At 40.2% G+C, this 12345-nt stretch overlaps 1 protein-coding gene across 2 annotated transcripts in view; it reads right to left on the reverse strand.

Moving 5' to 3' along the window:
- Positions 1–3418: 3418 nt before the first annotated feature.
- Positions 3419–12345, reverse strand: part of dym (dymeclin) — a 103159-nt gene continuing 94232 nt past the window's right edge. For both annotated transcript variants that reach the window (XM_041810924.1, XM_041810925.1), the window contains one exon: positions 3419–7205. In XM_041810924.1, the coding sequence (XP_041666858.1) occupies positions 7056–7205 (150 nt within the window). In that variant the 3' untranslated portion in view covers positions 3419–7055. The remainder of the gene's footprint in view (positions 7206–12345) is intronic.

The raw sequence follows: 12345 nt of genomic DNA on the forward strand, positions 1-12345 counted from the left end.
AATTTGATGTAAAGAATGGGCCCGTTTTCAGCACGGGGTCGTCGGCAGGTTACAGTGAGACTGACGCGTTCTTTCTCTTGGCGCCAACTCTCACCTGCTTCAGCTCGATGATGGCAGCGCCAGATGGTCGAGGAGAGGTGACATGGCCCTCCTTGTTCCTTTATGGCGTGGAGGTTCACCTTACAGTGGGCTCCTGTTTCAGGCGACAGCAGGAAGATGGATGGAGCAGGGGATTCTGGGAGAGGTAGTTTGCAGTGTAGTGTGGCTCCAGATGCAGAGGTCAAACTTTGGATCAACATCCACTGAGTGATGGAAAAAGACCAGTTTGCTGAAGTGGTTCTGGCTGCACTAAGCACTGGCTGCCCCCAGTGACATGAAACTCATTAATATGACAGATCACCAAGGTAACAATGGAAGGTCGTTAGGCTCCATGGTTTTGGGATTACGCCACAGCAGGGGGGGAGCTTGCTCACAGCATGAAAACAGCACTGAGATTTAGATGTAAATACAAATATAAACAGATAAGAGCCTCAAACACTGTCATTCCTACCCAGAAATCCTCAGTGCAATAAAACTAACCCGTGCAAAGATACAGAGAGGAGACAGCGGACTTTATAACACTACTGATGTCTGCGAGAGATGTCTGCAAACGTGGACTATCTCCAACAACCTCGCCACAGGAAATGACGCTAACCTTTATCAAGTTATATCTCATGCTTTTGTTTCAAACTGAAACTATTTTCTATTTCTGCTATCAAATGACGTTGCTTAAATTCTTTATAGGTCAGCAGCCGTTGATCTTTTCACATGGAGCTGATTAACATATCACAAGATAGACACATTTTAAGAAATAAAGAAGCTTAGCTGAAAGGAAGTTTATTTCCTCCCCTTTCCCTAACATCAGCATCAAGCCTCAAATATCTGAACAACTTTTTATCCTTTTTTGAGTATATTTTATACAGTGCAGTGAAAAAGTATTTGCCCCCTTCCTGATTTCTTTTTTTTTTCATATTTGTCACACTTAACTGTGCCTGATCATCATTTCATTTATTAAGGGCAAAAAACCACCTGAGCCAACCTGGCCCTTTTTGGAAAAATAATTACCACCTAAAACTAACAGCTGGTTGTGCCATCCTTGGCAGCAACAACTGCAAGCAAGCGTTTGCGATAACTGGCAATGAGTCTTTTAAATCGCTGTGGAGGAATTTTTGCCCACTCTTCTTTGCAGAATTGTTGTAATTCAGCCACACTGGAGGTTTTCCAAATATGTTTAGTCATGCCACAGCATCTCAATCAAATTTAGGTCTGGACCTTGACTAGGCCACTTTTAAGCCATTCAGTGCTGGACTTGCTGGTGTCCTACTGCATAGCCCAAGTGCGCTTGAGCTTGAGGTAACAAACTGATGGCTGGTCATTCTCCTTCAGGATTTTCTGGTTGAGAGAATTTATGTTTCCATCAATTAAGGCAAGTTGTCCAGGTTCAGCAGCAGCAAAGCAGCCCCGCATCATATTTGACTGTTGGTATGATGTTCTTTTATGAAATGCTGTGTTAGCTTTATACCTTTCAGAAAGTTCAGATTTTGTCTAGTCAGTCCATGGAGTAGTTTCCCAAAAGTCTTGAGGATCATCAAGATTAATTTGGCAAATGTGAGATGAGCCTTTCTTTTCTTTTTGGTCAACAGTGGTTTTGGCCTTAGAACTCTTCCATGGATGCCAGTCTCGTTCTTATTGCTGAATCATAAACACAAATGTTAACTTAGTCAAGTGAGGCCTGCAGGTCTTTAGATGTTGTTCTGGGTTCTTCTGCGACCTCCTGGCAGTCATCGATGTGCTCTTGGGGTCATTTTGGTAGGCTTGCCACTCCAGGGAAGGTTCACCACTGTTAGAAGTTTTCTCCATTTGTGGATAATGGCTCTCACCATGGTTTGCTGGACTCCAAAAGCCTTAGAATGGCTTTCTAGTCCTTCCCAGACTTACACCTTGATTTCAATGTCTTTGTTTTCTTGAATTCCTGTAGATCGTGACATGATGTGTTGCTTTTTGAGCTCTTTTAGCCTACTTCACTTTGTCAGACTGGTTCTGTTGGAGTGATTTCTGGATTCAACAGGTCTGGCAGTAATCAAGTCTGGGTGTAGCTAGGGAAATTGAACTCAGCTTTCCCAAAAAAATCTGTGGTTAATAACAATTAATTAATTATCGTGGTGTGGTATCAAAATTTGTATGATGATCTGAAACATTTAAGTGTGACAAATGTGCCAAAAAAAGGTTTCACAGCACTGTGTCCACTGTGTCCACACCTGAAAATTTCTAGAAGAATCTCAGGCTGGAAGCCCTTGGAATCTTTCTGAGTTGGTTGATGGATAAGGTTCTGCTCAAAAGATGCTCAAGCAGCATGCTTCGACTTTCCAGGAAGCGCATAGCTAGAAGCCTCCCTATGGATGGATACATTTATGACAATGCGTAGTGAAGACAATAAAGTTATTTCAAAAGCAATTAATCTGCAGTAGCATGTAACTGAATATGAGGGTGCAACAAGCTTTATGCTATAAAGGAGGAAGCTGGGGTGGAGGAGGTTAAGCGTTGCCAGCAGGAGTGTGGTGCATCGACATTAATGCAAGCAGGGATTAGTGAGAATTACATCATATTAGATACACTTCTGTGTTGAGAGAATCAGCTGGCCATCAGCTGATCACAGATGGGCATATGACTGCCCTATCCTGCATGTGCTAACACTGAGCTTCTTTAGGGTCAGACAGGAAAAAGATGGGCTAAAGTCTGGGGGGAAATTCAGTTTGCTTTCACTCATAAAACAAATCCTGAAAGTTTTAGGAACTTTGTAGGAGTGTGAATCACACACAAGTGTTTTGTTAAAATTGCCTAAAATGCTGATTCTCTTCTGGCTGCTGTGCAGTTTCACACGGTTCTTTTACACATGCACAAAATCCTCAAAAATGTCCCCAAACTTTTGAGATGAGCTGCATACGTGAATGCAATGGCCACATTTTTCATCCTTACTTTACCTGAAAGTTTTCCCTTTAGTCTTCTAATGAAATGTCAGTGAGAAGTCAGAGTGAGCCAGGATGTTGGAAATTTTCAGATGTGCATTGGTGAATATGCAAGACAGCTCTCCAGGTGGTGTCAATCCTCCTATTTAACCTGTAAAGAAAAAGAAAATACATTTTGTATGGTGTCTTTATAGAAACAAATGCAGATGTTGTTGATTCAGCAAGGGACGGATCATACTTACTTACAAGAAACGCTTCCTGAAGATGCCAATCGTGAGACACCAATCTTTACTCAATGCTGTGGAATGACTGCAATATCTTACATTACCCTTCTTTATGACTCTGTTTTGTCTTAAATGATGCAGTTTCTCATTTTACTTAAAAAGGAAAAGAAAAGAGCCTGGTTGGATTTATTGTTTTTATTTAAACTCCTATTTCCAAAGTAATCTTCGCCACAAAATGACAGCTGTTGTCATTATATATGTAGTCATATAAAGCCAGTTTCCCACCTGGGAAGAATCAAAGCATAGTACCACCAGTTTTCTCCTCAACAGCAGTCGACTCAGGACCGCTTCTTTTAACATTTAAGGGGGCTAAACATATATAAAAAACAATATACATGAAAATAAATAATTTAATACAAAGTCTTTAGTTAAACATGCAAATAAAGTGACAAATCAATGACACGAGTGTAATTATGCACAACAGGACAGGAGCTTTAATGACTTGTCCTGGTTTATCTTCCTGCCTTTGGGTTACCATTGAAAAATGGAAACGACAAAGAGCGGGTAAAGTCAAATAAATGGGCTGAAAGTAACAGTAAAATCTAATGAATCAGAACATTGTGGACAGGTTTACTATCAAGAGACTGAAATGAAGCCTTAATTAAACTCAATGTGGAGCATGAGAGGGGGCCACTAAAGCAGCATTAGTGGATACAAATCTGAAAATATCAAGTCACTTTCTCATGTTTTTTCTCTCTCTGACCTTTTTTTGCAGTTTATTTTACAAATAAAAATCTTAATATATAAACCCATTGTTATCAGAGAACAATGTTGGTCAAAATAAAACACTACCTTATGACATAATCAGACCTATAACCCAATATCATACATGTGACAGAGTACAGAGGCCACATTAAAGACCAAGATTTCAAGATTAAAGCTAGTCTTATGAGGTTAAAGTTGTAGTTTACGATGCGTTCAACAATCTGTTTCTAGTTACTACCAGCTGGTAACTTGGGATGCTGAAGCGCTTCCAAGATTCAGAATGGGAATTCTAGTTTTCAGGGGTGATTCTGGATGGCATCTCAAAACTACCAAGGTCAAAATCAACTGGAACAAACCATTAAAGCTGTAATTCTTAGATTAAAGTTGTGTTATTTTGAAGGGTAATCTCAGAAAAGCCATGTAAACGTATCGCATTCGCATGAGAAATAAAAATATGCTGTTTTTCTGGATAATAGAGATATTAATCTTGGGATTATGAGACATCCACTCAGTATATGCCGTATGCTTTAATAAAATTTAAGATATCCACTGTTTTTCAGAGTTAACGAGACAATCTGTGTCACAGTTTAAGTGGCTGAGTTCAAACGGGATTTCACGTAGTCCCATGTGTAGATATGTTGCATCATCAGATGTCAACAGATGCGAATCAGCACAGTTTGTCACAGTGGTGTGAGTTCACAGATCCAATGGCAAAGGAGAAAATATGAACCATTTCATGATTAATTTCAGCCTTGATAATTCACCTGGAGATGTTTAAGACCGTTTTACTTCACATCGGCTATATTCAGACTTTTTTAATGTAAAGTGTTTCCTTATGCAACTAGCTCCTCTAACTCCTCTGTGATTAATATCTATCTTTCCTCAGTAGTCTAAAACTAAACTGAGAGAGAACACAACTGTCATACATTCATAGCAGTCATGTGATCAGCGTGGCCTGGAGGGCAGTAAAAGCTGAAAACAGCTAACATTGACCACTATGTGGAGCTTCAGCATGGGGCATTTGATTCTCCATCTTTTTAAAATGTTTACATCACCTGAAAACAGCAGAAAAACTGAGACATGAATTTAAACTGCACACTTTCGGATCCTGTGGACCCTTACTTACTGGCTCCACAGCTCCAAGATTTCACTCTGACCAAAGGTGGCTAACCTCAGTCAGATATCTGAAATAATTATCTCTTTAATTCAGAAAAACATCCTTTTTTTTTCCTCATGTGAATGCGACCTTTCTGTAGTAAAGCAGCCAACCTCCAGCACTAAAACTGTGTTATAGCCTACCCCAGCATGTTTTCTACTTTCTTTGCAACCTTGGTTCAAATAATAACACATTATATATGGCCATGCTCAGACAGCGGTGTTATCTTGAGACACTCATGTTTTCCATGTTGCCATGTTTGTCCATCTTTTCCAAGGGCAAATTCAAGCATTTTGCAAGCAATTTGAAGGTGTATTTTCAAACTTTTCCAGAACCTTACAGCTGTGTTAAACTGAATGAACAACCGCTAAAAGCAGCTTTTATTTTATATGAAAGACTACAACTTATTTTATTTCTGTATAAACAAACTTTTCAGTCAGATAGATGTTTATTATAGAGAAATAGGAGGGCAGTTTTAAGCACTTTGAAGCACTTTATCCAAAATCTGATCGCTTTAAAAACTTTGAAACAACATTAAAACATGAGCATTTTCGACAGTTCAGTAAGAACCCTGATAGACAATGCTTAAGATATTAATCCTTTCAGCTTTTCTATCAGAATGACAATCATTTGGCAATGGACTTCCACAATTAACCATCTTATGAAAGTCATTTGCTAATTGCCCCAGAATAAAAGTTTTTTTTTTGCCTTATAGAGAAAGGAGAGAGAGAGGAATGACAATCAATATTTCAGTTTTTCTTTTCACAGTTGTCGTAATGCTATTGTATCATCAGTAGGACCTCCTGGTGGAGGTCTCCCGGGCGAGTCCAACTTGGAAGAGACCTTGGAATAGACCCAGGACTCACTGGAGGGATTATATATCTCATTTGGCCTGGGAATGCCTCAGAATCCCCCAGGAGGAGCTGGGGAGAGGGATGTCTGGGCTGAATTACTTAGCCTGCCGGGACCCAACCCAGGATAAGCGGGAGAAGTTGGATGGATGGTTCGATTTTGTGAATATGTAACTTTATTCCTGTAATACTACGTCTGTCTTCTCTTATGATTTTATTCTTGTGAAATTTACAACATTAATAATGTAAATCAACCACTTTATGGGCATCAGTTTAGCTCACTTGGTAGAGCAGGCATATGAACAGAGGCTGCAGCACTGAACACACTAGTGGCAGGTTTAAATGTTGATCCTGGTGCTGTTTGGTGCATGTCGTCCCCTCACTGACCTCCCAATATTTCCTGTCTCTCTTCAGCTGTCCAATCATGTAAAGGCAAAAAGCCCCAAAAGGAATCACCACTTTATTTTTGAAATATTACGACTTTAATCTTGAAATCTCCATTTTTTGTGGCCTCAGTACTCAGCTGTAAATACAAGTTATTCATGAAATGTATGCTTAAAGACACTTGGCCTGTCTTGTCATAGCCTTAAATGCAGCTGAAAATAAACTTTCACCAGCGCAAAGAAACTTGACCTTTCTCTATGAGCAAGAAAAAATAGAATAGGATTATCCATCGCCAGCGTCCTGAGCTCCACACAATAAGAAAACGCTTTACAGGAGAGGTGAAGCCGCTCTGCTTAACAGGTATTCCCGACAGGACTGACTGTGCGTGAGTGGGTGCTACGGTGTGAACTGTTACCCTGCACAGATGAAGCTTCACAGTGTAGAGGGAAGCAGAGGAATTACTGTGATATGAAGGGGGGAAAAAAAAACACTGTGCTGCATAAAAAGAAGAGAAAACGCTCTGTACAAGGTTGAGGCACTTTCAAAGCAGCGTGCACACACTATAAAGGGCGATGCGCACACACTCACCCAAACACAGACACACACACACATGCCGCCAGTCTCTTTATTTTCCTACACTGAGCAGGGAGGAATACGCTCGCTGGCTCGATCAGCCAGAGTCCATGCTGAACAGCTCGATGCCGTGTGGGCTCCAGTGGAGACCGACTCCGGAGTTGAAGACAAGTGACCAAACGTAGGGGATGAAGAAGTCCTCAGGCTGGTCTTCCTCAACATATTTAAACTTCAGCTCTGGAAACTTCTGTCAACACAAAAAGAAAAAAAAAAGAAATTATTAGGACGGACAAGGAAAGGAATTATTAAAAAGCCTGATTGTTGATCGCAAGTCAGTGACTTTCCTCTAATAATAGGAAAAACAAAACAGCTTATTGATAAGAGTTGGCTTGTAAATCTCAGTCACTTGAGCTGCAAAGAAACAGATCTTCAGCCAGCCAATCAAAGCTCTCCATGAAATAAACTTGGGCATTGTTGTTTTTAAATACAAGCACAAGTCTAGACAGTTAAGTAACTTAGTCTGCAGCCCGTTTAAAGCTTAAAATGTCGACATGAAAAGTCAGAACATGGTGCTGAAAATGAAACTGAGACATTTTACATAACGTCCTGCCCTCTGATGGGGCAGGCTGTTCTGAAATTTCCAAGAATGTTTTGAGGAGTGCCTGTCTGAGAAAGGCTTCAGTTTAGATCTGCTCTCACTACTCAAGGTAGGGCTGGGAATAGTGTCTGCCAAACATGTATCTAAAATAGTTTTTGGATACATTGATTCATTTTCAAAAGAGAAATAGTGCGACAAAATGATGGTGGACAAAATGGTTTAATATCCAACCTTAATTCCAAAAAGTTTGGGTGCTGTGTAAAATGTAAATAAAAACATAATGCAATGATGTGCAAATCTAACAAACCTATTTCTTATTCACAATAGAACATAAACAACATATCAGATGTTGAAACTGACACATTATACCTTTTAATGAAAATTATTGGCTCATTTTGAATTCGATGGCAGCAACACATCTCAAAAAAGTAAGGTTGGGGTGCCAAACTTGAAAAGTCAGCGGTTTTAATGAAAAACAGCTTGGGGAGCATTTTAAAACTCCATCCATCCATCCATTTTCTATACCACTTATTCCGTTCTGGGTCGCGGGGGGGCTAAAGCCTATCCCCGCTGTCATCGGGCAAGAGGCGGGGTACACCCTGGACTGGTCGCCAGTCAATTGCAGGGCGAACATATAGAGACAGACAACCAGGCACGCTCACATTCACACCTACAGGCAATTTAGAGTCACCAATTAACCTAACGAGCATGTTTTTGGTGGTGGGAGGAAGCTGGAGTACCTGGAGAGAACCCAAGCGTGCACAGGGAGAACATGCAAACTCCACACAGAAAGGCCCTGGCCCAGACCGGGAAGCAAACCAGCGACCTCCTTGCTGTGCAGCAACAGTGCTAACCCCTGCACCACCTTGCCGCCTTTTAAAACTATATTGGGTAAATGCGGAGCAGGTCGGTAACACAACTCGGTATAAAATTAGCATTTTTGAGAGGCAGAGTCTCCTAGATATAAACATGGGCAAAGGTTTACTAACCTGCAATAAAAATTGCTAGTGACCCACTTTTTACAAGGAACAAGCCATCATGACCAAACAGCTTTGTTACCTGTGCATTACTGCTTATCAAGCCTGCCTTCTGCGCCATCCTCGGCTGAGCTGGTGGCTAATGCTAGCTTCTATAACGTTAATTTCAGACTCAGTGTTGTCCTGACCTAAGCTCCCATCCAGATCACACTGCTTTCCGGGAAGGCCTTTCATATTTAAGCAAAATAATGCTAAACCACATACCACCTCCATCACAACAGCATAGCTTCACAGTAGAAGAGTCCAGGTGCTAAACTGGCCAGCCAATAGGAAACATTTGCTGCATCATAAAAACAAAAATGACCCAGGACTGTTGAGCAGCTAGAATTCTACATCAAACAAGAATGGGACAACATTCCTCACCCCAAAAAACTGGCAACATTTTGGAAAATATACATGAAGTTTAGGCAGGTCTCTCTCTCTTTCTTTTCTTAAAAATATGACAAAGGATCTTTAGGTTTCTGAACTTTTTTACTTCCTGTTGATTGAAATAATGAAGATTTTAACATTTTCAAACACATGTAATGGTATTAGAGGGTATAGAACATTTTGTCAGTATAGGGAAATGTGCATGTTTTAGTACATTTTAGACATGGTGTAGAAGTTCACCTGCATTTTTTGTTATTAAGAATGAAAAAAGCCCTGAATGTGTGCGACCTTTGTTTTTGTTGCTGTGGTATCAGACAACATACATGATAATAGTATTTCTTTTTTATTAACAGAATGTTAAATTCGTACCACTGTTTATCACAGTTTATTCTTCAAGTATTGTGACAACAATTTATGTCTTTTCAGAAAAATAAATATCGATACACATCATGCATCGCCATTCAGCTAAATTATGTCAAGATATAGTTTTTACTCCATTTCTCCCAGGCCTAAGGATTTTTTTAGGATTCTAGCCCAGGACTCTGATCACAAAAAATTTTGATGTTGAAAATGAAAGATGTTTTAGAGGAGTAGAAAACAGAAATTGCAATGAAGGCAACGGGTAAAAAGTAGTGTTAAACACCCGCAGATTTTTCTATGTAACTTCTGCAGCATCTCATTATAAATAATAGGACAGCTCCAGATTTCCCCGCAGTGCTTTTGCTGGAATGAACACAGGCTGTGATGTTAACAGTGTCAAGTCGCTGCTTTTAACCACATCGGACTCCAACACCTTCAGCAACATTGGATATTTATATCGTACATCTCTCTCAAATGAACTGAGGTGTTGTTATACAGGCAGGTTAACTTGTTCAGGCCTTTCAGTAATCACTCTTCATCAGGTACAGTAGCTCTCTGGCAGATGTAATTCCATCTGTGTGTGTGAGGTGAAATAGCTTACAGGACAGATATGGCTCTGCGGTCCAGCCGCTGACCTCTTAAAGGGACGACTAATGTGCTAACGTCACCTCCTGACCCCAGCTGGAGACTGGATATCGACCGCTGCTGTTTGGAGAGTGAAGCAGGCTGGCCGTCACTCATGGCTTATTCAGAGACGAGGCAGAGACAAATGAGAAGAAAGTCCAGGTACAGAGAAGAGTTGATTCTCCTGACCTCACACAATACTTAAGATACTGAAATGTAAGGGTTCAATTTAACCGTTAGCGCTCAGTAACAAGGGGAACAGTCAAACTTCAGCCATCATGACACAACTTCTGCTTTGTACATTATTTGTTTGGCTTAATGCCTTCATCAGATGTGACAACTTATCTGAAGAGAGAGGGGGGGATGACATGCACCAAACGGTTAATGATCAAGAGACGGACCAGCATGACGACCACTGTAGCCTCTGTATATGGACACCGGCTCCACCAGCTGAGCTAAAGCAGCACCCCATGACATGACGACTGAACGCACAAAACACTCACAGAGCTGACAGGGAGAGGTCATCGGGTTTATACTGTAGTCAGAGGCTCATTCACACTGTGAAAAGAGGCATCAACATATGAGGTTGTGGACTTATCTATTATGTAACATGTATATTTCAGAGCTGAAACAAGTGGTCATTTAGAAAAGTGACAGACAAGTCGCCACCAGCTGCTATAATCACTGACTGGTTTCCATGTTTGAGCACAAGCATAAAGAATTCACAGTTCTTTTCTCAAATAAGAAAGACACAAATGTTTACCATGTTTGTTTTTGACCTTAAATCAAGTTTCTTATCAAAGATGGGACATTCTAGTGCCAAGTTACCTGACAAAGGGATCAAAAAGGATCTTCTCTCCTCTCTGCACATCAGTCCTGTGTTTACATGATAAATATGATCCAGATAATGTAAATACAATGTTGACCAAACACACTTAACCTGGCTGTCACACATTAGTAAATTAACCCTTAAGATTTCTATTTTTGCAGATCAGTGCCATCTGTGATCAATTAAGTGTGTGCACTTGCTCTCCTTCTCTCTCGCTTCTGCCCCCCCGTTATTCTGCAACCTCTCTGGTCGAATGTTTACTTCTACCGCCGTTTAGTTTGTGAACAGTGAGGAAGAGAAAGAAGATAACGGATGAGCTGCTGTGTGTGAGGGAAGGAGAGGGGTGCAGTGGGGGGGGGGCAAGATCAGCTGGTTTATGCTAGTTTTATTTTGAGATGATCCCAATAAAGCAGATAGCTAATAAAGTGGGATTAATGTCATGATGAAAATAATTAACCCACAGAGACTATATTTTAAAAAAGACAGATGGAAATTAAAAACTGTGTTTTTATTGTTGCAACAAGGAATGTGATCATTAACAGCAATGATCATTATTGGGACTTTTTTTTAAAAATAAAAGTTAGTTTTCCTGAAAGACACAAGTCTGAGGTAGTTTTTGGTTTGTTATCCTTGATGATGACTCAATTAAAACTAAGAGTGTGTTTTATATGCATCTACCTCAGGCTAAACTGCAAGACTGTATTAATTATTATTGTAATAATATCTCTTTTAGTTATTCTAAGATAATTTTGTATGAGTATTAAGTGAGTATTTTGGGGGCCTCAAATCAGCATGCTTAGGGCCAGGGGCGGCCTTGTCAGCAGAGCATGAACCTTTTTGATTCTATTTGCTGCTGTAGAGTAATGTCTGCCCTGCTTGCATGCGTTGGTATTTTCTTTGCACGGATTTTTTGATATCATGGTGTACAACTTAACTTGAATTATTACTGATGGCAGCCTGTCTATTTTATTTTGACAATAAATTTGACAAAAAAATGCTCATTCATCAAAATAAAAACAATTTCTGAAGCTTTGATTTAATGTTAACACACACACATTTTCGAATTCATATCTGATCAGACACGTCGAGATTCACGCTGAAAAGTGACTCAACACTGAGTTAAAAACATGCATACATGAGCTATTGCAAAATGAATAAACAGTTTTACTTGGTGGAGAAGGCTCTGCTCAAAAGATGCTCCATGGGTTAGTCAAGCAGCATGCTTTGACTTTCTGGGGAACGCATGGCTAGAAACCCCCATAGGATAGATACATTAATGACAATGCATACTAAATTTTTAAAAAATGAGCTCAAAAGCATTTCACACATAGTAGCATGGATCTGAATATGAGGGTGCTACAAGCTTTATGCTATAAAGTAGGAGGCTGGGGTGGAGGAGGTTAAGCTTTGCCAGCAGCAGCATGGTGCATCATAATTAAATGGATTGCTGTGTTGATAGAAAGAGCTGTGATTGGCTGTTGTAGGTGATAATTGGGATCAGTTGGCTGTCAGCTGATCACAGCTGGGCATATGACTGTCATATCATGCATGAACTAACGCTGAGCTTTAT

Source organism: Cheilinus undulatus, linkage group 17 (assembly GCF_018320785.1).
Source record: "Cheilinus undulatus linkage group 17, ASM1832078v1, whole genome shotgun sequence".
In the NCBI taxonomy this organism is placed as follows: Eukaryota; Metazoa; Chordata; class Actinopteri; order Labriformes; family Labridae; genus Cheilinus; species Cheilinus undulatus.